The following is a 24,816-nucleotide window of genomic DNA, read 5'->3' on the forward strand; positions in this document are numbered from 1 at the left end:
GATTGCAAGCCAATAAATGTGCTCACCCATCATCAGTGCCTGACCAAATAAATGCTCTACAGAATAAATGGGCATGGATTCTCACAAAAAACACTCTTGATGGCAGTCTTTCAAGAAGAGTGGATAGCAGCAAACGGTTATGGCAGCAAACAGGGGATGAACTCTATATTGAAGTATAGTGTATTTAGATACAATATCATTGTCAGGAATTTGTCATGATGCCATATTTTAGTTATTAGATTATTATTTTATTTTAAGGGCATAAATAAGAACTGTTGAAGTGTGTTTACATTTTATGGGCCCTTCTGCATGTGGCAAGTAAATATTTTAACAATGGCTATGGAAGTTAATGAAATAAATTAATAATAAAAGTGTCAATATGCAGTTTAGGGTAGAATGTGTTTTTGGGCAGGTCCTGTTGCCCCGCCTGTACACGGCTCTACAGGTTCATGTTCAGGTGAAAACAGGTACAGCAGAGCTATAACGCCTTCACCTGCTGAACGGGTTCATTACATAGCAGAAGGGAAGTACCGTAGACCTGCCTTGGAACTTGATGTTGTTTTACTCGATCTTATCATTCCTTTGGTTTTGAACCGACGGCTTTGTACTTGTAAGTAAGTCGTATTGGATTCTCATCGGGCTTCGACTTGGTTAACGCGCTGACTCCAGACACCTGTTTTCAGTAAGTCGGAGCGACGGCCCCGGGGTAAACTCAAACCGAAATTTAGCCTACTAAATAGGGCACCAAAGTAGTAGCCTACGTTGCAGGTAGTTTTAAATCTGAGGTTTCAGGTTCTGATAACACCTTGTGTTGTCTGCCTGGCCTGTATGAAATATAATACTTAAATCTAAAGTCCACCTTCATCCAGAAAATACCATGGAGTCTCTCGGGAGTGGATTGGAGGACAGCCCAAAGCTCATGGTATGTGCCTCACACTCGCACACAATTCAGTTAATATTGTAATGAAAAAAAATCGTTTCCCAGTTGTGTTGTGTGTGTGTGTGTGTATATATATATATATATATATATATATATATATATACACACACACACACACACACACACAACTGGGAAACGATTTTTTTCACACACAGCAAAAAAAGAAACGTCCTCTGACTTTGAACTGTTTTTACTTTCAGTAAACTTAATGTGTAAATATTTGTATGAACACTAAAAAAGTCAACACCATAAGACATAAACTAAAAATGTTTCACAATGTGTCCCTGAATGAAGGGAGGCTCAAAATCAAAAGTACCAGTCAGTATCTGGTGTGGCCACCAGCTGCTTGAAGTACTGCAGTGCATCTCCTCCTCATGGACTGCCTATTGCGGACAGTCTGAGCACTGATGGAGGGATTGTGTGTTCCTGGTGTGACTCCGGCAGTTGTTGTGGCCATCCTGTACATGTCACGCAGGTGTGATATTCGGATGTACCGATCCTGTGCAGGTGTTGTTACACGTGGTCTTCCACTGCGAGGATGATCAGCTGTCCTTCCTGTCTCCCTGTAGCGCTGTCTTAGGCGTCTCACGGTGCGGACATGGCAATTTATTGCCCTAGCCACATCAGCAGTCCTCATGCCTCCCTGCAGCATGCCTAATGCACGTTCACGCAGATGAGCAGGGACCCTGGGCATCTTTCTTTGGGTGTTTTTCACAGTCGGTAGACAAGTCTCTTTAGTGTCCTGCGTTTTTAGAACTGTGACCTTAAATGCCTACTTTCTGTAAGCTGTTAAGGTCTTAACGACCATTCCACAGGTGCATGTTAATTAATTGATTATGGTTAATTGAACATGCATGGAAAACATTGTTTAAACCCTTTACAATGAAGATCTGTAAAGTTATTTGGATTTTTACAACATTATTGTTGAAATACACAGTCCTGAAAAAGGGACGTTTCTTTTTTTATAAGTAATATATGTATATATGTTGTGTGTGTGTGTATATATATATATATATATATATATATATACACACACACACACACACAACATATATAAGTTTATAAGCTTTCTAGTTGTAGGCATTAACTAAGTTTTACCATTCCTTGTCAGTGGGTTACAGTAGTACTATCAAAGGCACATCTTGTATCCATATCTCTGGGGTATCTGTAATGTGTCACTGTAAAAAAAAAATAATAATAATGAACTATTATATGGTACATACTGTAATTGGACCCTGGGGACATTTCATGTATCTTAAATTAACTGTTAATTATATTATAAATATTTTATATGGCATACTCTATGTGGACTTTTACATGTAAAACATACACAATATTTCCCCTTGAGAGTGCCACCCCGGTGCACAGAAAAGATACAGTTATTACAGCTTTTTCAAAGAAATATGCTACAAAATAATTTTTTTAATTAAAACAGTAATCCTTGTTTTAAGCACCTAATGCATAATTGTGACTTTTTAACCTTTTAAAGATTTTTTTACACTTTATTCCAAGTGTTAATATTTTCATCCAGCACTGATTTAAGCTGTGAATTTTATTTCGTCAACTTATAATTTACAAAAAATAATGCAGTTTATGACCAAGCATTTGATACATGGATATTATTTCAGCATAAATACCGTATATAGCAGGTCCTGGGTGTGATTGTCAAGAACAGTTTGGTGAATCTTCTGTTCAAACATGGCTAATTCAGCTAATTTTGTTTCCATACAACAGACTGGCTTGCAAAGAATTATAGTTGCTTTGAATATAATAATTAACTAATACTGAAAATACCTTTTAGTTGTTGTCTTGCGCAGAGGAGTTAAGGCTACAGAGTAGCATAATAGCAGCAGTTCTACTACAACTACTGTACAAATCCATATTACTTAGTTAAGTAAACAGAAAATTACATCATTACAGAAGACCAACAAGATACCTCTGGTGCACAGGATAAGAATGTCCAAGAAACCCAAAGTATGGGCATTAGATCAGTGGAAAACTGATGGCAGCCGATGAGTCCAAATGTGATGAATAGACGGTTGCTGAATGTTCGGATAAAGCATGAATGAGATGGTATAATGGTGTGGGGTTACTTTGCTGATGGCATTTTGGTGACTTAGTTAAAATTTAGGGCACACTTAACCAGCATGGATACCACAGCATTTTGCAAAAACATGCCATCCCATCTGGTGGGATCATCATTTGTTTTCCAGAACAGAACAATTACTCCAAAGATACCTCTAGGTTTTGTAAAAGCTATTTGTCCAAAAAGGAGAGTGATAGAGTGCTGCGTCAGAAGACGTGGCCTCCACAAAAGGATGAGTTGGACCAGAGAGTGAAGAAAAAGCAGCCAACGAGTACTTAACACCACTGGGAACTCCTACAAGATTGTTGGAAACTCATTCCAAGTGACTGCCTCATGAGGCTGACTAAGAGAATACCAAGAGGGTGCAAAGCTATCATTAAAGTGAAAACTACTTTGAGGAATGGAAAATCTTTTCTGGGTTATTTAAGACATTTTTTTTTGACTACATAATTGTGTATTTGTTCTGTCATAAGATATATATATATATATAGATATAGATATAGATAGATAGATAGATATTTAATTTATCTATCTATCTATCTATCTATCTATCTATCTATCTATCTATCTATCTGTCTTTCTTCTTCTTTATTTTTCTTGTCTTTTGTAGGATGATGGCTTGGACCCGTCAAGGCAATTTCTCCCTGCATCTCATCCTAAGAAAAAGAAGAAGAAATTGTTAAGAGCCATCTTAATAATAATGCTAACCATACTGGCAACTGTCGTAACACTAATAGTAGGATTTAGAGTGCGGAACTTTCATTGTAAGTATTTATTTTCAACAATTAGCAGATCCAAACAAAATCACTAATTCAATTTGATGTTTCTGAAGTTGGTCTCTCTGTCTCACACAGTGAGAACAGAGGGCAAAATAAAAAAGGTCTTTGGAGGTTCTCTGATGGTTGCCAATCGGAGATTCATAAGCGCTTACGAGGACAAGAGCAGTGCTCAGTTTACTGAGCTAGCATCTCAACTCTCCAAGGAAGTGAGTGATGCATGACATTTTATCCCAATCTTTTTATTTTAACAGTTAAGCACCTACGAATCTCTGGGTATGAGGTGGACATGTTGTTTGGAGGTGTGAAAAGACATGCAAGTATGTACTGTATATGTTACAGGCTGGTATTACACTACACAGACAATAACCCAAGCTCAGCCTCGAACCAGGGTTAAATTTGTGAGGCTGTATTACTATCCACTGCATCATCATTAAGTTGCTATAAGCTATATTTGTGTTTTTCAGATAAAAAAAATTTACAGTCGTGTGCCATTACTGTCCAGGTATCATGTCAGCTCCAGTATTCAAGCCTTCAGGTATGAGAATTACAATTAAATTAAATAAAATTACAATTATTTTTAGTTCATCATACTTGTTACTTGCTACTGTACATCATAGTTATTGAGTTCATTGGTAAGTTCCTTAAATGAACAAACATCTTCTTTTATACTATATTATGAGTTTTGCCTGATGAGAATGCCTGATTCAAAGCAGATTTAAACATATCCAGTGCACAAAAAAATTGCAGTTTGTAATGTTTAAATGTGTTCCAAGATGTGATGATCATTCACAATTTTAAATTTTAGAAAGTAGTTTTTCCCCCACCTGGAAAATATTTGTCATCTTTGTCTTGCGTGTATTGTAATTGGACTGGGGGAAAAAAATGAAAAAATCAATATAACAAAAGTACAACTGATCAGTCATCTGGTACAAAAGAGCAAAAAAAAAAATGGAAAAAAGATAGCTTTACATTTTTTAGTCTTTATTAAATTAAGCAAGTTATGTTGTTCAGACACAAAATGCAAACATTGAAACTTAAAGTAACATCAATATGTTACTTTATTTTAGTGAGTTCAGTGATGACAGTGTTAAAGCCTACTACATGTCTGAGTTCAGTGTGCCAGAGGCTCAGGTATCTGCTGTGGATGAAGCCATTGAGTCCATGCATACCAATGAGCCAGGAGACACACGGAGACTGAGCCTCAAGCCGACCAAGAATCTGCTTATCTACAATGTGATGTCTGCAAGTAAGTAAGATTGGTTTGAATTATACATAATTTAGTTTTATTCTATGTGGTTTCCTGGGAAAACCCATCACATGCTCAAAACTTGACATTTTTAGTACATACATTCCTACAGACTTTCCCTGAATTAAGTCCCCTGCAAGTGTGTTGACACTGTGAGGTGAATACTTTTGTCTTTGCTATACACTGAAGACATTTATGTTTGAGATCAAAAGATGAATATGCTACAATGATAAGAATTTCTGTTTTAATTTCATAATCTTTCCTGATACAATTAGATGTGTAAGATACTGTCATTTACAGTAGAACATGGCACTTTTGGTGGTCATGTTCTAATGCTGTTCCAATACTTGGTATATTTAAGTATACCAATAATTGATAAGAGAGCATAAATATTGGAACAGATTATTCTAGTAAATGACAATTTTAGGTCTACAAATTAAAGCTTAAATTCTAATCCGTCATTTCATATTCATCTTTTTAATCTAAAATCTATATTTCTTTTAGCATATAGCAATAGCAAAAGGATTGGCCTTGTTATTCAAGTACTTAAAGTGGAGACAATCTCACCTAGAACATTGCAAAAAATGCAAGGAGAGAAAATACAATTATAGTAAATGTCATTTCTATTTTAATGAAACATTTAGTAACTAATCTATGCATAACAATGATTTGGTTTTTTTTTTAGTTTATACTGGGAAATGAATTATCACTTCTTACACATGGTCTCAGTTTTTGTTTGTTTTAACTTATAGCCATATCCAGTGGGTTTTTCCAGATCACTGCACATGTGTACAAATACATAGAGGTGTTTTTGTTTTTAATTAACTGGTTAAATCCATTGTCACAGCTGTAGATCCTCGCTTGGTTACTTCAAATCTGCAAGGTAATATACCTTATTGTTTTAAAAAACAAAATAAATAAAAAGTAATTTTCTAGTACCTACTAATGTTCTTACTCACATCAGGTCACTACAAGCAATTCCACTCTCATGCGGGTGAGGCAGGCATCATCCAGTCTCCAGGCTTTCCTAATTCTTCGAACACCGCCAACACCTACATCGAGTGGCAGCTCCGTGCTGACCCCAACCACAGAATTCAGCTGGAATTTACAGTGATAGACCTGGAGAATGACTGCCAAAATGACTTCATTAGATTGTATGATTCTCTTGTCCCTAGCGAGAATCAGGTCATGGCAGAGTAAGTAATTAATCAGCGTTCATATTAGCGATAAAAAGATATTTATAGGTACTGAATGGAAACTTTTACACTCCCCCAATTTTCTCCCAGTCGAAATGGCGTGGTTTGTAATTTAAGTACTTTTGTTGTCTTCTAAGTGAATTTTAAAGTAATTGAAGAATGGATGTGTTCCAAAAGATTAAATTTTTAGGCCAAAAAATATTAACTTAAAAAAATGTATTAATGAAAGCAAGTGGAGGGATGTATTGCAACAAAATGTTTATGTATCAGATGTTGTTTTTTTCAGTTGTTTGAATTTTGCTTATGGGTGCAGTGTCATTGCTATAATTATGTGAAACAAAGATGTTACCAATCCATACTTATGTATGCATGCAGGAAATGTGGATACTATGCCTATGAACAGGAATATAAAAAGAAGGTTTTCCTGTCGTCTGGGAATGTTATGTTAGTTACTCTGGTCACAAATGGAGAGAATCATTTCCCTGGCTTCAGTGCAAATTACTCTCAGGTGCCTGCAGAAATCAAAGGTACATTTACAAGGTGATGTTGGAGAAATAACTCTGTAGAGCCTTTGGATTATATTTTAAAGTCCTAACAATGTACAGTATAAAGACTTACATCTCATCTTTCAGGCTGTGGTGGGAAACTAACTGGGATGAATGGCACCTTTACGTCTCCAGGGTTTCCCTCAAGTTATCCTCCCCGGATCCAGTGTTTTTGGAATATTAATGTAACAAATCAAGTTCTTAAACTTTACATGCATATTGTGCTGAGTCTTTGGATAACACACAGACATAAAATAATTTTTTTTCTTTCTCAAATTTTTTCTGTTAATTCATCTGTATGCCCTCTTTCAGGTTCCTGAGGGAAAGCACATCATAATAAATTTTAAGAAGTTTGCACTAAGTGAACAAGGACTGAGCCCAAACAACTGTACCAATGATTATCTGGAGATTAATGGCAACAGGTTTGTCCTTTGAAAACATAGTTACTGTATTTTAAATAGGTTAATTAATTATTATTTATAGGTAATATTAATTATTATTATTAATGTATTAAATGAGTAAGCTTTATTAACTGCATTAGTTAACATGAACAAACCAGGAACTTCAGCATTAATGAACATAAGTAAACATTGTGGTGCCTGATGGGGTTGTGTGATGTGGCACATTGCCATTGGAAGAAGATTTGGTTATGTACCAAGAGCAGGGCATGCATTTTATGTTTATTTGAGTTTTTTTTTTTTATTCCAAAGCTGTTTGCCAACACTAGCGATTTGAATATATTTAACTAAAAACAGATTATGCATTTTATCAATCTTGTCGAAATTTTGTAAAACACATTTGTTTCATGTTATGGCTTGCACTTTAGCATTTACATTTAGGCATTTGGCGGTCGCTCTTATCCACAATAAGTGCTTTGTAGTTTCCATAGCAGTAATAACAACTGAGAAATTGCAAAATGCAAAGCCATCTGATTTGAAAGAGTTATAGCGTAAATCTAAAGCTTTTTCACTATTGCAGTGGTAGGCAAGACGGTTTAGGCTTGGGGTTACTGATCAGAAGTTTGGCAGTTCAGGCTGTTAGTTGACCATGCGCTCTGACCCCAACCCCCCAAGCTAGGATATGGGAAGAAAGAATTTGAGAGTCAACACAGTGGATCCACATATTTCAGGTGGCTGCCCATTAAGTCCAGCACTAGGAATGCATCGGGTTGTGCAACCTTTTATAGGTGGATCTATGACTGGGAATCAAACCCGGTTGATGGTAGTGGGAGTGCCACATGCTAGTCACCAGTCCACAAACTAACCTATTCCTGTTACTAATCATGAAATTTCCTTAACTGAGGTGTAAATGTTGGAATTTAATTTTCAGTTTAAGTTTTAATTTTTGACAATTATCAACCAAATTTTTTTTTTTATTTATGTGGATTTTATTTACTCACTGATTTGTTTGATTTGGGAGGCTTGATTCAGCAGTAGTGGCTCAAACAGTTAATGCTGTAGGTTACTGGGTTCCTGATTGGAAGGGCAGGGTTTCAAGCCTCAGTACTGCCAAGTTACCACTCTAGAGCCATTAAGCAATATATTTAATTTCTTGTCTTAAAGGATGTGTGGGAAAAAATTTGAAAACATACCCCTGATCATCAAGACCCATACGACAGATATCAGATTCATCTCTGACTTGTCCTTTGTAGAGGAGGGTTTCTCCGCGGGATTTGAAGCCATCTATCCCACTGATCGTATGTTCACTCCTTTTTGTAAATGTGTATTTTTGTCTGAATTATTATACACATACATATAAACATGTGAACATGCTAATGTAGTTGCATAATTGTACACATATGATTTGATTTTTTTATATGTAGGTTGTCCTGATAAATTCCACTGTGAAAACGATGCCTGCATTAATCAGAAGCTGAGATGTGATGGCTATGATGATTGTGGAGATCTGAGCGATGAGAAGAACTGTGGTCTGTTCACATTTAAAATTTTGACTAACCTAAGTGATTGTTTGAGCCCCAAAATATTAAATGCTCATGAAGTAATGTATTATTAAAAAGCTTTGAGGCTGAATTTTTCACAGTATTTTATAGGCCACAAATGCATAAATCAGCATCATATTGTTAAGTATTTTTGAAGCTTGTGATTTGTTGGTGTTCAGTGTTGGGTGTAACGCGTTACAAAGTAACATGTTAGAGTACTTGGATTACTTTTTGATGTAACGAGTAATCTAACGCTTTAGGTCCGCCATTTAAGTACAGTTATTTAGTTATTTTTCAAAAATGTAATCCATTATTCAGACAATTTAAGTAATCAATGAGCCAGACAGCAGTCATTCCCAATCTGTGATTGTGTGTGTGTGTGTGTGTGTGTGTGTGTGTAAGTCATCCTACAAGACAAGGCCCGCCCCCCACCCGATAACCACCCTCCCTTCCCCCGTTGTTATTCCTGCTGTTATACCCCTTTCTCACCTATGCGGTTTGGCAATGCGAGGACCAACGCACGGAAAGATGGAAACCTAATCACAGCGCCAAAACTCACAGTGAATCATGGTGAACCGTACTTACAGCCACCGCGAGAAACCGCGTAGATGAGATAGGGGTATTAGTAGTTAACAGATTGTGGGCCAAACTTTGCTGAGTGATGACGGTAGAATAATTATAAAGGTCTTGACTAAAACAGCATGCGTGAGGAATCACAAAGAAGTTTTCATTTTCTTCGATGGAAGAGTACTCTAATTAGTTACTTTTATCAGAAAGTAACGCTGTAAAGAAACTGATTACTTTTTAAAGACAGTAATTTTGTAACGTAATTAGTTACTTTAAAAATGAATGTCCTCCAACGCTGTTGGTGTTGCATGTCTAAATACGTCACCCAAGATCTTCTTGTATCTAAACAGCCTGTAATGAATCTTACATCAAATGTAACAATGGCTTCTGCAAGCCCAAATACTGGCTCTGTGACAGAGTGAATGACTGTGGTGACAATACAGACGAGGAGAACTGTGGTAAGAATGGAACTGAAGCATTTATTAGATATAAAGCCTTAAAGTTTGATAAGAATGTATAGAACGTGTTCCATCTGCAGCGTACTGTAATGCTGGGGAAGTCACCTGTCAAAATGGCCGCTGTATCTCTGAGCACAAAATGTGTGATGACCTTGATGACTGTGAGGATGGCACAGATGAATCCGAATGCACTAAATGTAAGCCAACCCAATACAATGTAACCAATTTGTTAATCTCTTAATTTTTTGGGGATGTGTTTACTAGGGAATTCTTAAAGGCATTTATTTGGGGGACTAGAGAACATATGATGCAGATGATAATTTTTTTCTTTTAACCATGCAAAGTGAAAAGGCAATAGAAATTAGTTTTTTGATGGAGGGCTTGTCATGGGTAGAAGAGCTCGAGGGGAGATTTGGAATAGAGCTTCTTCTTTTTAGAGAAGTCAGTGGCAGGGATTTAGGCATCTTTAATGTATGCCCTCTGGTTGGTTGTAATTAGAGCTGTTTTAGGCACACCCTACTGAAGGCAAACCCCAGGATAGTTCCAGGACCATTTGATTATGTTTCACAGTTGGCTTTGGAAGAACTATTTACCAGGACCAGCTAGAATCTGTGGCAAGGAATATAGTTTTCAGCACAACCCCCTATTTAATAAATTAATTAGTGAGGGCTCCACCTAACATTGTTTTTAATCGATTAATCTATTATTATATTGTAATATTTATTTTTAAGAGCTGCACCAAACAATTACATTTTAAGTTAATTGTTAATCTAGAAGTAATTTTCTTGTTAAATAAATAATCCTTTTTTGAGCTTGCCCATAAATAATAGCCATAAGTTTTAGGTTTAATCTTTTATCCCTTCATTTTACCATATAAATACATCAATAATATCAACTGCATTCATCTCAGACCGTTTACAATGTGCCAATGTGTTAGAAAGGAGCATGGCATCTTTTCTAGAGAATCTTGACTCATAGGTACTTAGACAAAACTCATCCTAATACACAGTTAGGCTGCTGTCTCCATGTTTTGAGGTCAGCCAAAGAGAACCGAGATGTTTTCTTTTGAGATGCTAATCACACGTATGCTGCTGTAATTTCGAAATCAAATAGTAAAACATAAATGTATTTTATTAGGTCTAGTCAATTAAAGATGCCCAAAAGGTTATTTGAGGTATGAATGTTTTTGTTGATGCCACAAAGAACTACAAAGATTGCACTATAAATGTTACAGCACTGTGGGGAAATTAATTAGTTTACCTTTTGAGGAAAAGGTAATGGCAAAATAGGTTACCTTTATTTTTAAGACAGTGTAAATGCTGTATATTGTCATGCATGTCTCACGAATTTAGTGTACATGTAAATGATAAGGAGCTGGTTTGACCTGTTGTCTGATGTGTTTAGCTACAGACCCCAACTGCTCCAAGTTTACCTTCAAGTGTAAGAACAACACGTGCATCAGCAAGCAGAACCCAGAATGTGATGGAAACAAAGATTGTGAGGATGGTTCAGATGAAGAAGGCTGTGGTAAGCTTAGTTTAATTAGTTTATTGTCAGTCTTTTCTCCCGTCGAGGGATCACAACAGCGGACCATCTGATCGCACAACAGCTTTTGCACGTGTTTTTATGCTGGATGCCCTTCCTGATGCAACCATTTAATTTTATCCGGGCATGGGACTGGCCCTGCATCCAGTGGCTGGGGTTTGGGCATTGGGTGGGAATCAAACCCAGGCCTTCCGCATGGCACTTTATTCAACTACTTTAAAACATTCACGGCTTCTCCAGTGCCAGCATTTGTGGCCAGGGGAAAAGTAATGTTATACATATATAAAATGTGTCTGGGAGGTAGGTCTGAACACATCAAAGATTTTATAATACTTAGGCAACAAATCTAATATGTCGAACAAACTCAAGATCAGTATACATTCTAGGCTCAGGCAAACTGCAAACAACATACAGTGGGGTAGGGCAAGCAAGATGAAAACAGGGAAAACCAGAAACAAGATCAGAAACAAAATGACTCAGAAACAAGCCTTGGCAATAACAGGTATCAAAACACATAACATATAATTTGCAGTATGTAATTGTGCTTAGAGTTCTTAAATACTGTGTGGAGGTAGTAGGTCCATGTACAGTACATAAACTCAGACATCTGGTGAACTTGAATGTGAGTGTGTCTGTGAACGTCATGTTCTGTTCTGGTCTTGCAGGCTGTGTTGTTTCCTGGAAACACAGATTCTCTCATTAGCATAATGTAAGGGCAAAAAATAGCAAGCCAAATACTGTAAATAAGCAGCTCCATAAACAATATGTTAATGCTTATGCAAATTCTTGCTGTGTCTGCATGGACTTTCTCTACATTCCCAAATTTCCTCCCATTTCCCATATCATGCTAATAGATGGGTTGGGTGTGCTGACACTGATGCTGGCACTAGGTATTGACTAGATATGATAATTTACTGTATCTGGTTTTATCAACATGTTGGATATAAAGTGCATATATTTCCGTTCCTTCTCTTTAATATTGACCTGATATTGTATATTTGTAGAGAAAATTATACATCATCAGTTTTATACTCATTGTTACATCTAATGTAGCAGTGACAGGTAAGGCAAGGCAAAAAAAAAAAAAAAACATACTGCGTGTATACTGGTTGCTTTACAAAGAAAGTCACCTGACTACCACTTTTGGTGGCTGTTAATGTACAAAACACTGACACTAATTAACACTGACTGAAAATTATCAATATAAATCAAGAACCCACCAGAACACAAAATCAAATATTATGAACATTGTCTATTTATAGATACTAATTTTAAATGGTACATCACTGTGTAAACTGTGTTTGCGCTGATCCCTTTACAGAATGTGGAATGAGCCCATACCAGTCCTCTATGATCGTGGGTGGTAAGGCAGCCATTGAAGGTAATTGGCCCTGGCAGGTTAGCCTTCACCTGATTGGTAGAGGTCATGTGTGTGGAGCCTCACTAATCAGCAATCTCTGGCTTGTCACTGCTGCACATTGTATACAGGAGACCAACAGGTACACTCCATGCTTTAAGTGCCGTATGGGTTAATTTGTATTTTAATATTAGATTTTTATTGTTAAGCAGCAAACTTCTTACTGTATAAAATTTGTGTCCAAATTAATATAAATAACAGAATTAAGTAAGGAAGGAATAGGGATCAGGACTGCTGTAATAGGGAAATAATGAACAGCAAATGAATTAGTGGTTTGACTGGGGTTAATGTTACCACCCTAAAATTCTTATTCTTCTCTTATTATTTTATATAATAACAGCATATCTTTTGCCAATTTCTTTCTTTGTCTTTCGGCTGTTCCCTTTTAGGAGTCTCCACAGCAAATCATCTGCCTCCATCTAACCCTATCATCTGCTTCTTCTTTCACACCAACTAACTGTATGTCCTCTCTCACTACATCCATGAATCCTCTCTTTGGTCTTCCTTTGGACCTCCTGCCTGGCAGTTCCAACCTCAGCATCCTTCTACCAATATGCTCACGATCTCTCCTCTAAACATCTCCAAACCACCTCAATCTGGCCTCTCTGACTTTATCTCCAAAAGAATCCAACATGAGTTGTCTCTCTGATTAACCTATTCTTGATTCTATCCATCCTTGTCACTCCCAAAGAGAACCTCAACATCTTCAGCTCTGCTACCTCCAGCTCTGCCTCCTGTCTTTTCTTCAGTGCCACTGTCTCTAAGCCATAGAGCATCACTGGTCTCACCACTGTCTTAAACACCTTTCCTTCCGTTCCAACATGCCTGCACACGCCTCTTCACCTCCTTTCCACACTCACCATTACTCTGGACCGTTACCTTAAGTACTTAAAGTCCTGCACCTACTTTACCTCTGCTCACTGTAGCCTTACCATTCCACTTGGGTCCCTCTCATTCACACACATGTATTTCGTCTCGCTGTGGCTAACCTTCATTCCTTTGCTTTCCAGAGCATACCACCTGTCCAAATTTTCCTCCACTTGTTCCCTGCTCTTGCTACAGAGCACAATGTCATTTGCAAACATCATAGTCCATGGAGACCCCTGTCTAACCTCATCTGTCATCCTGTCCATCACCAGAGCAAACAAAAAGGGGCTTAGAGCCAATCCTTGATATCTTGGATGCAGACCCACCTCCACCTTGAACTCTTCTGTCACACCTACAGCACATCTCACCACTGTCTTACAGCTCTTATATATGTCCAGCACCACTCTAACATATTGTACTTCTCTGCCACTCCCGACTTACTCATACAACACCACAGCTCCTCTCTCGGCACCCTGTCGTATGCTTGCTCTAAGTCTACAAAGACAATTTAACACTCTATCACCTTCTCTGTACTTCATCAGCATCCTCAAAGCGAATACTGCATCTGATGTACTTTTTCTAGGTATGAAACCACATTGCTGCTCACAAATTCTCACCTCTGTCCCTAACCTAGCTTCCACTTCTCTTTCCCAAAGCTTCATTGTCTGACTCATTAGCTTTATACTTCTGTAATTGCTACAGCTCTGTACATCTCCCTTGTTCTTAAAAGTCGGCACCAATGCACTTCTCCTCCATTCCTCTGGAATCCTCTCCTAAGCACCTCCATACCTCCACAAATATGTCATCAGTACCAACAGCCTTTCCACTCTTCTTGCTCTTCAATGCCCTCCTCACCTCACTCTTCCTCTTTATATTTACTACTTCCTGCTCCAAAACAGTTACCTCTTCTACTCTTTGTCCTCTTTCATTTTTCTTATTCATCTATCTTTAATCACTCCAACCTGCTGCACATCCTTCCCGTCTTTATCTCTCTGCCTCGCCAACCTGTACAGATTCACTGCTCCCTCCTTACTATCCAACCTAGCATAAAAGTCCTCATATGTTCTTTGTTCAGCCTTTGCCACCTCTACCTTCACCTTACGCCACATCTCCCTGTACTCCTGTGTACTACCTTCAGTCCTCTCAGTGTCCCACTTCTTTGGTGTCCTTAGCTAACCTCTTCCTCTGTATACACTCCTGTACTACCTTGTTCCACCACCAAGTCTCCTTGTTCACTTTGCACTTTCCTGATGATACACCAAGTACCCTCCTTCCTGTCTCCCTGAAAGCACCTCCTGACCACCCATAGTCTGTTTCAACTCCTCCCTGGAGACTACATAACATTCTTTGTTTTTCAACTTCCCCTCTTTGTCCTCTGCTCTGCCCTTATCTTCTTCACCTTACTCACCACCAGGGTTATTTTACACATCACCATTCTGTGTGGTCTGCCACACAGAGTGCCTACACTTCTACCACACAGCTACCAACATTGCAGTCACTGATCTCTTTCAGATTACACCGTCAACACAAGATGTAGTCCACCTGCGTGCTTCTGCCTCCGATCTTATATGTCACCCTACAGTATGTTACTACCTCTTCTGGAAAAAAGTATTCACTACTGCCATTTTCATCCTCTTTGCAAGGTCCACCACAATCTGTCCTTCTACATTCCCGTCCTGAGGACCAAACCTGCCCATCACATTTTCATCACCTCTGTTACCTTCCCTAACATGTCCATTGAAGTTTGCACCAATCACCACTCTTTCACCTCTGGGGATGCTCTGCATCACAACTCACCCCAGAATGTCTCCTTCTCTTCCAATCACATCATACCTGTGGGGCATAACCACTAACAACATTGAACATCAATCACATCTTCAATTTCCAGCTTCAGACTTATCACCCTATCTAATACTATTTTCATCTCTCCCCATTTCTTTTCTTAGTTTTCAGTAACTTTAAACCAGCAACTCATCACCATTGAGTACATTAGGTATGATAGAGACATTCTTGTTTCTATTGGTATACAATGTACTCACAATTCGACTTTTTTTAACCCTGGATCCAAGCTGGCCGAGTGAGATCCTGAGGAAAACCAAAGGACGCAGTTCTTCTCGGTTAACCACATGGACAGGACATGGGACTCGGGGAAGTCAAGGGGAGGCAGTGTGTGTTTAATGGTGAACAGCAGCTGGTGCAAAAGCGCGAGCGTTGTTCCTCTTACATGCTCCTGCACAATAAACCTGGAACTACTGTCCATCATGTGTCATCCTTTTTATCTACCTCGGGAGTTTACATCGGTCATAATCAGCACCATTTATATCCCGCCTCAAGCGGACACGGACACTGCCTTATGCGAGCTGCATGAGGCACTTACACAACACCAGACACAACACCAGGACGCTGCGCTTATTGTGGCGGGGGACTTTAATAGTGCCAACCTCAAACGCGCAGCGCCAAACTTTTATCAACACATCACCTGCCCCACCAGGGGCGAAAGGACACTAGACCACTGTTACACGACAATCAAAGACGGCTACAAGGCACAATCTCATCCACCGTTTGGGAAATCAGACCATGCCGCCATCTTCCTCATGCCAAAATACAAACAAAGGCTCAAACAGGAAGTTCCGGTTCAGAGAGAGGTCGCGCGCTGAATGGACCAATTGGTGGCCGCATTACAGGAGATTAGAGTCACAGCTTCAACAGAGTGACTCTAGGAGCCTGTAGCAGGGACTAAGAACAATAACAGACTATAAAGCACCAACAACCGGTATGACGAACGCAGACGTGACTCTGGCAGACGAGCCGCACACTTTCTATGCTCACTTTGAGGCTGCAGCTAAAGACACTAGCAATGCTAATGCTAGTGGCGCTAACGGCTGCAGACAGGAAGACAATGCCAGCACCGGAAACGGGTTCATCATCTCTGAGCATGACGAGAGGAGAGCCTTTAAAAGAGTGAACAGGACCAGACGGCAGCAGGACCAGACGGCTTCTCAGGTCGTATTCTCAGAGCCAGCGCAGACCAGCTAGCACCTGTGTTCACAGAGATATTCAACCTCTCTTTATCTTAGTCACTGATCCCTACATGCTTTAAAGAGTCCATCATTGTTCCTGTCCCAATGAAACCCCATCCTGCTTCTCTCAACGATTATCGCCCGGAACCCCTCACTTTAGTAGTGATGAAGTGCTTTGAGCGCCTGGTCAGAGACTTCATCATTTCTTCACTACCCGACACACTGGACCCTCTTCAGTTTGCATACTGCCCGAACCGTTCCACAGACGATGCAATTTCTCATCTCCTCCACACATCACCCACTCATCTGGACATTCGGAAAGGGAATTATGTTAAAATGCTCTTCATCGACTACAGCTCTGCATTTAATACCATAATTCCCTCCACACTCACCACCAAGATGACCTGGGACTCAGCTCATCTTTGTGTCATTTCCAACTTCCTAACTGGCAGACCACAGGCAGTAAGGATGGGCGGACATGTCTCAGCCTTTCTCACTCTCAGCACTGGAGCCCCCCAGGGTTGTGTTCTGAGCCCCCTGCTGTACTCATTGTACACCTGTGACTGCATAGCCACTACGAACTCCACCACCATCATTAAGTTTGCTGACGACACGTCGTGGTGGGCCTGATCTCTGACAACGACGAGACAGCCTACCTGGAGGAGGTTGAAAATCTGGAGAACTGGTGCCAGAGGAACAATCTCCTCCTGAACGTCAGCAAGACAAAGAAGTTGATAGTGGACTTTAGCACAAAGCAGGAGAGAAACTACCAGACCCCAATCATCAACGAGAGCCCACTGGAGAGAGTGGACAGCTTCCGATACCTCGGAAGGTACTGTACTGTGTACTGTCATGGTCCTGTCACATCAATACTGTAGTGAAAAAGGCCCGGCAGCGTCTCTACCACTTCAGACGCTTGAGAGACTTTAGACTGCCCTCCAAGGTGCTCAGGAACTTTTATTCTTGCACCATAGAGAGCATCCTGACAGGAAACATCTTAACCTGGTTCAGGAACAGCACCATGCAGGAGAGATGAGCTCTACAGAGGGTTGGGTCGATCGCCTGAACGCACCATCCCTGACCTGCACTCAATCTACAGCAAGAGGTGCTGGACCAAGGCAAGGAAGATCATGAAGGACCTCAGCCATCCCAACAATGGACAGTTCTCTCTGTTTGGAAAGCGTTTCAGCTCCCTGAAGGCCAACACAGAGAGACTGAGGAGGAGCTTCTTCCTGCAGGCGATACGGTCTCTCAACCAGATTAACACACAGGACTAATCTTCTCCGTGTTTTTGCAACATTGCACAAAAATGGTCACTCATGGACAATATTCATCTGTGCACATACCCCAATACACTGTAGACCGGACAACCATGGACATAGCACATTTTTCATCTATTTCACTTTTTATTTGCATTTAAAATTTATTTTGTCTTGTACAGGAAAGTTTTATATTTTGGTCTAAATTCTTATAGTTAAACTATTTATTTATTTATTGCTTCTTTTTCTATATTTCTATTATTTCTTGTCAATTGTTTTAAAAATTTTAAGGTCACAGGTGGTCGGATAAGCATTTTACTACATATCGTATTGTGTATGACTGTTATGTCTTACACAACTCTTTGCATTTATCCAGACTTGGGACTGGCCCAAGAAGACACTGGATTGCGGTTATCAGACAGGCTAACATATAAGCCTTGGGTGCCATGATTGTCACCAGTTTACTGGTATAATTAGTAGTTGATAATCAAAGTTTATATGTTAATGCTTTGTGGTGTTGGTGTTATGGTTGATCAGTGTATTAAGCTCATTTTTGTACCCACTGAAAAACTCTAAAAACAAAAACTCTCAAAAACAAAATATGAATTTACATTATAGACTCAATAAGCATTTGTTCTTTTCTCTCTTTTAAAGTTAACTTGCAAGTTTACAGTCATCAGTCCTGAAGCCTTTCTTATGTAGGATAACTTATTGACAGCTTTACCTCTGACAGTTGCCTATTGACAAAGGAGACTCCTTACAAAACTTCTTTACAATAAACATTTACTCAAAATATAAAAATTAAGGCATTTTTAAAAAGTTTTGTTGTGGTCCATCTACCACACAAGACACTTTACTATTGCTGACATTAAACAAATATTATTCTATGCTTGTGCATCTGAGCAGATATTCTGGGCCAGACGAATGGGATGTCTACCTGGGGCTGCACAGTCAGAGTGAGACCAACACTGAGAACACAGTGCATAAGCGAGTGAAACAGATCATCTGTCATCCTGACTATGACCCTGTAAGAGACAATAATGACATTGCTCTGATGGAGCTGGACAGTCCTGTGCCACTTGGCGCAAATATTTTCCCTATCTGCCTACCTGCAGCCACACGGGAGTTACCTGTGGGCCAGCCTGTGTGGATTACTGGTTGGGGCAAAATCAGAGAAGAAGGACGTAAGTATAAATAGTCAATCAAGCAAATTACTCTAAACTGACATTATGCATTTTCTGTGACACCAAGCTTTGACCACCCAACATTTAATTCTGGATTTATAATTTAGGACTAGTGTAAAATTTGAAGATTTAATTGCCCATAACATATTATGCCAGTTTTTAGACAATGACACAAATTATGTATTTTGTCACTGCACCACAATAAATAAATTTAAAAAAAAGATGAATTCAAGATGTCATTGATGTATAGCTTTTCAGCTTTAGTTCAATCGGTTTAACAAAAATATTGCATTAAATGTTTGGGAATTCTCTTTCAGACAAACATTCTCTTTCAGGTATCAGACAAACAAATTTATAAAACTAACCTAATCATAAATATTGCTAATATTTTTTCAAAACCCAAATGCAAAAGCCTTGAAGTCTGACCCTGTGAAGATCACAGATGCTGAGATTCATCCCCTTAGATTTTGGGTCATTACTTATCTGTATTGTAAAGAGCCATCCTATCAATTTTGCATTATTTTACTGAATCTAATCAGAAAGTTTAGGTCTTTACATTTCATTTTGTTATCTCTGTCAACAGTGAACCAGTGGCAGCCATACATGTGTGCCTTAACACTGCCTTCTACATGTTTGATGATGATGTCAAACTGTATGCTTTAGACCACTAGACCTCAACTCTGGTGCTGGAGAACTCCCTGCACTGCACATTTTAGTGTTTTCCCTGCTCTACAACGCCCACTTCAGAAGAGACTGTTAATTAGCTAATGTGCTGGGAGCAAATAAACTATTTTAATGTGCAAGACAAAAGGTCAGGGGGTCCTCCAGGAGCTGGGTTGGGGTCAGTTTCTTAGGAAGCTTGTATCAGAACTTGCCCTGATTTTTTTTTTTATTGTATTATTATTATTATCTAATGTTGTCCTCGTTCACTTGAATCATCATATCTTTGAAGCAAATATTCAGAGTTTTTATGGTCAGCTATCAAATTCAAATCCAGACATTTTGTCTCCTTAATTCGACATGAAATGAAAAACAGGCCACAACTAGTCATGAAACTTCTTATTAATTAAAATACTTTTAAAATTGTGAAAAGGTAGGGACTTTGTAACTAAAATAGATGTTATTCCTAAACAGTTATCTTTTTATTAAATCCCTCAAAGCTGAATTTTTTATTAAATCCCTCAAAGCTGAAGTACACTTCAATCAATCTTAATTGCTTTATTTAATTGTGGGGGTGTACAAAGGCAGAAATATGGAAATTGTGTCCTTGTCCAAATACTTATGGACCTGTATGTGCAACATGGGCAAATAAAAACCAAATTAATTTATAATGATTTAACAAGAACATTATCTACTGCATATGAAAAAAATAATTTAAAACATTAAAATCTTCAGAGCTGATTTAAAAACAGGGTGTGTAAAACAGGTTTATCAGGAATGTGCATGGTAATGAAAAAGTGGAAAGAAACCAACATTACCTTGGAACATACTGAAATGGTTGGAGGCAGTAATAAACGCAAATGTTAGACATAGAGTTGTCATGTTTAAAAAGGTATAAATTGATATCGCTTTTTTGTGGTATACTTACTATACACAAAGTCCGATCCACAGAGGCCACAACCCACAGGACCAAAAGGATCCTTTGCTAACATCTGGGTAACAGTACCACCCTGCTGGCACAAGTGAAACTCAAAACCTAAGTAGTTTTAATGGTATGGCTGATCGATGTGTGTACAGAAGGTCATTAATGAAAGGGCTGGCTGTTTACAAAGTGCTGTATTGAAGCAAATTCATGGAAAGTGAAGAGGTAGATAAGGGAAAGCTAAAGACTTAAGAAGATTGTCAAGCAAAGATCTTGGGAGAGTTTACAAGGAGTGGAGTGAGGCTGGAGTCAGTGCATTAAAAGCCAACCACAGACATCTTCAGGACGTAGTCTACAAATGTGGCATTTAAGTATCAAGCCACTCCTGAACCAGAGACAACATCAACAGTGTCTTGGCTGGGCTACAGAGAAAGGGAACTGGACCACTGCTCAGTGATCCAAAGCCCTTCTTTCAGATGAAAGTAAACTTTGCATTTGGTAGTACTTTGCATCTGTATGCAGATGCTAAATCCTACTGGAAATGAAACTAGCATGTCCATAAAGCTTGTCAGCAGACAGAAGCATGAATTGCACTAAATTGCTCATAAATTAATCTCTTGGTAGATGGCTGTGTTGATTTTTGACACAGTGGACCAACATCAGCAGATGGCATGGTACCCCAAATCTTCCTACTGTAAAAACATCAATCTGGACTTCAAGCAACTTGAATTCTATCGTTCTCCCCTTATCTCTCCAGACTCGGGGACATCTTAAAAATTACCATGCCAGTTCTTTTTTTCCTTACCCCAGGTAAGGCACTTCTGATATTGTCTCTGGTTTAGCAGTCTTGATGCTAGGAAAGCCGTTGTTGCCACATTTCCTGAAGTTGTCTTGATGCAATACTAAAAAAAATTATAGACCTTGCTGACAAGCTGCAGATCACTATAGGTTAGTGACATACCCCAGTAATCTATCCTAATCCTGATCTTATTGGTTTGTGAATTTGTATATACGATATATACACAGTATATGCAATACACTTTGGTGCTTCTTTCATGTGGTGGCCTTCCTGAGAGCCAGTTTCCAGTTGGTGCATGATGGGTTTTGCAAAAGCATGATAGGTTTTCCAATTCATGGGTCATTGCAAAACAGCGGACAGCTAAGGGGGATTGTGCCTTAAATACATTTTGTATTTTGTGTTTGCTCTTTCCTCAGCTTTAGCTACAGTGCTGCAAGAAGCAGAGGTGCGGATTATCAATGAAACAGTATGCAGTCAGCTAATAGGAAATGAGATAACCCCAGAGATGGTCTGTGCAGGAGTTCTTACAGGAGGAGCGGATGCCTGTCAGGTAGATAAAAGCTTTTTCTCATATGTATATATATATATATATATATGTGTGTACTCTTATTATAAAACCATTCCCTTTCCCATCCTCAGGGTGACTCAGGTGGACCCATGACCTTTGTAACCCAAGGAACTGGTCGCTCATTTCTGGTCGGCGTTGTAAGTTGGGGTGAAGGCTGTGGCCGAAAAGGGAAGCCTGGTATTTACACACGGGTCACTAAGTACCGCAGCTGGATCCAAAAGGAGAGTGGGGTATAAAATCTACATTTTATCGGAATTTTTATAATTCCACTCTGACTACTCCGACCATTCAAACCACTCCTAAAGCATTCTGACCAATCTTGCCAACTTCCTTTATAACTTTCTGCTCACACCTATAAAAAAAAACAGTTTTTGCAACAGCTAGAATCCAATTAATCCCAAACACACACACACACACACACGCACACACACACACACAGCTACCTCTAATTTACCCGCATGGTTTTGGGTAGTTCTCCTTTGGAGTTGTAATGATACCCAGTCAGACAGGTTCTGTTCTTTTTTTTGCATTTTAATGTATGATCTAAATGACATTAGACCAGTTTTATATTTCTGGAATCTTTAGATATTATTATTATTTACTGGAGATGGGGGAATAAATTGATTCAGTGATGTGTATTATCACTCTTTTCTGTGGCAAATCATGTATCGCCACACTGACTAAAAAGAACTATTTTTTAAATACATTTTTATTTACATGTTTTTGCATTTGAGCAGATTAAATGGTGTCGTTCCTCTATAATCCTACAATCCTAATGCAGCACAGCATCCTGTATTGTAGGAGCAAACTGCTTGTGAAGTTTGTTTGGAATTTTAAGAAAATCTAAGAAATTAATACAGAATCATGATATTTATAAAATCATGATACTTATAGAATCACAGTTCAAATTGAATCAGTACCCAGGCATCCTGATACCAGGTAGTGTTATTAGCTTATATTAATTATTTAAGGAAAGATGTGACATTTACAATGAAATGGGCATTCTAGTTTGCAACTCAAAACCAAATCACACTTTAGTCACCTGAAAATAGAGACTTGACTTGTAGCTTAATGTTTATGATTCATGCATTGACTTGGAATCATCAGCAGTACCTTTTAAAGAACATGACTATCCATGATTACCTGGACAGGATAGGTAAAAGTTACAGAAAAGTTTGCTGTTCTTTGCTGACATCATTTTTTTGTGTATTTGTTTTATTGATGATTGCAATGCCATGTTAGACCTTAATGTTCGTTCAAGTGTGTAAAAATGTGTATTTTAAAAAACAAAATACTTTTTTTATGTCTCAAGTGGCATTTGGTCAAGCTTTTCCTTTTTGGAAAGAAGTGTTAAAAGGTGTAAATATATAGTTGCAAATGGCAAATAAAGTGACCTTTTGTTTTTTGTTTTTATTTACTGTAAATAATACCATGTCTCTACACAGATAAAGTTTTTATATACTGTACTCCTCGTGTACATTGTGTTGAGTTTGGACTTGCCACAAAGACATACAGTAAGCTTAAAGATTTGACCTGGACACTGTATTTTTCTCTGTATTTATTATTTATTGTCAGGGACTGGGTTATAATTGCTTTCTATTATATTAACAATTGTATTGTGTTAACAATAGCAGAAGCATAAATTCCTGTATTTTGTCCATTTAATTTAAGTATAGTGGTATTATTTTTTCTTTTTGAAGAAAAATCAAAGAAACTGTTACAGTTTAGTAAAGTCTCCTAATTGTTTAACCTGTAATATGTTTAATGGCTTACAAATCATCACATAAACTCAAAGTGTGGTCTCTGATAGTAATCTTCTGGTAAAAAACATACTGTATGATTTGATGCCTAATGGCGATTTAACCAAGTGGAGTTCTTTAATATTTACATCAATAATTATCTTGTATTTATTTATATGACAACAATAAAACTCTTGTATTAATGCTTAGTTACTTTGGATGAAACTGTCAGATGGTTTAAAACAATACAACAATTCACAAATACACAAATACACATATACACGTACAGGTGATTCTACAGAAAAGGTGAAACTTGGATCATAAAAATCTCTTGAAATATACTTCTCGCACACCTAGAACTTCTTTAATAGCAATACTGTAACTACATTTAAACTTAATGAATCGACAAAAAGTAAAGCTTAATGCATTTTTTAAAACATAATTTTTTTTTTTTTCACTTCTCTTCCTGGTAACATCCATGACAATTTAGAGAAAAATCTTAACTATTCACACAAAAAGACTTCCATGAGTAAGAACACATGGTTTTTGGTTGTGTCAAAATCAACAAAATTTTTAGGTGTAATCAGTTTTACGTCCAATTTTTGTCAGTTATATTATAAAATAAGTAACACCAATAACAGACTTTGCCTAAAATGTAAAATGTATTTCAAATTAAAACACTCTTGTGTAAAAGTAACACCAGTGACATAATTTGCGTTGACTGATAGTTTTTACAATTATTCGTTATAATTAATTATTGTTTTATATTTCAGTGTTTTAACTTTTTTGATAGGATATTAATAATATTGTGAATCAGTTTCATTTTATATATATGTGAAAAGTAGATGGTCCCACTTCCATATACTGTATGATCAGTAACAGGACATTTCTTTGAATTTCGCCTTTAAAAAATGCTACAGTTAAAGATTGAACATTAAAGTAAGGAAAATTGAAAGTACAGTACATACTATATTTTTACTTTCCCTTATTGTTGTAGATTGACCCATACACACAGTGTAGTGACTTTGAGTGGGAAAGAAATTAATGAAATAATTGGATTTTGATTTTGATGGACCCAGC

The 24,816-nt window shown here is 38.1% G+C and overlaps 1 protein-coding gene across 1 annotated transcript; it reads left to right on the top strand.

The window, feature by feature from the left end:
- Positions 1–503: 503 nt before the first annotated feature.
- On the top strand, positions 504–23,751 carry st14b (ST14 transmembrane serine protease matriptase b). Its single transcript, XM_053479197.1, has 19 exons — positions 504–922; positions 3,637–3,790; positions 3,881–4,011; positions 4,270–4,340; positions 4,873–5,051; positions 5,899–5,934; positions 6,016–6,247; positions 6,623–6,774; positions 6,880–6,977; positions 7,105–7,214; positions 8,355–8,488; positions 8,615–8,719; positions 9,649–9,756; positions 9,837–9,953; positions 11,161–11,283; positions 12,623–12,800; positions 18,771–19,048; positions 21,846–21,979; positions 22,069–23,751. The coding sequence occupies exons 1-19, from the start codon at positions 878–880 to the stop codon at positions 22,231–22,233; spliced, it is 2,550 nt and encodes an 849-aa protein (XP_053335172.1). The 5' UTR covers positions 504–877; the 3' UTR covers positions 22,234–23,751.
- The last annotated feature ends 1,065 nt before the right edge of the window (positions 23,752–24,816 follow it).

This window comes from Clarias gariepinus, chromosome 19, assembly GCF_024256425.1.
Source record: "Clarias gariepinus isolate MV-2021 ecotype Netherlands chromosome 19, CGAR_prim_01v2, whole genome shotgun sequence".
Taxonomy (NCBI): Eukaryota; Metazoa; Chordata; class Actinopteri; order Siluriformes; family Clariidae; genus Clarias; species Clarias gariepinus.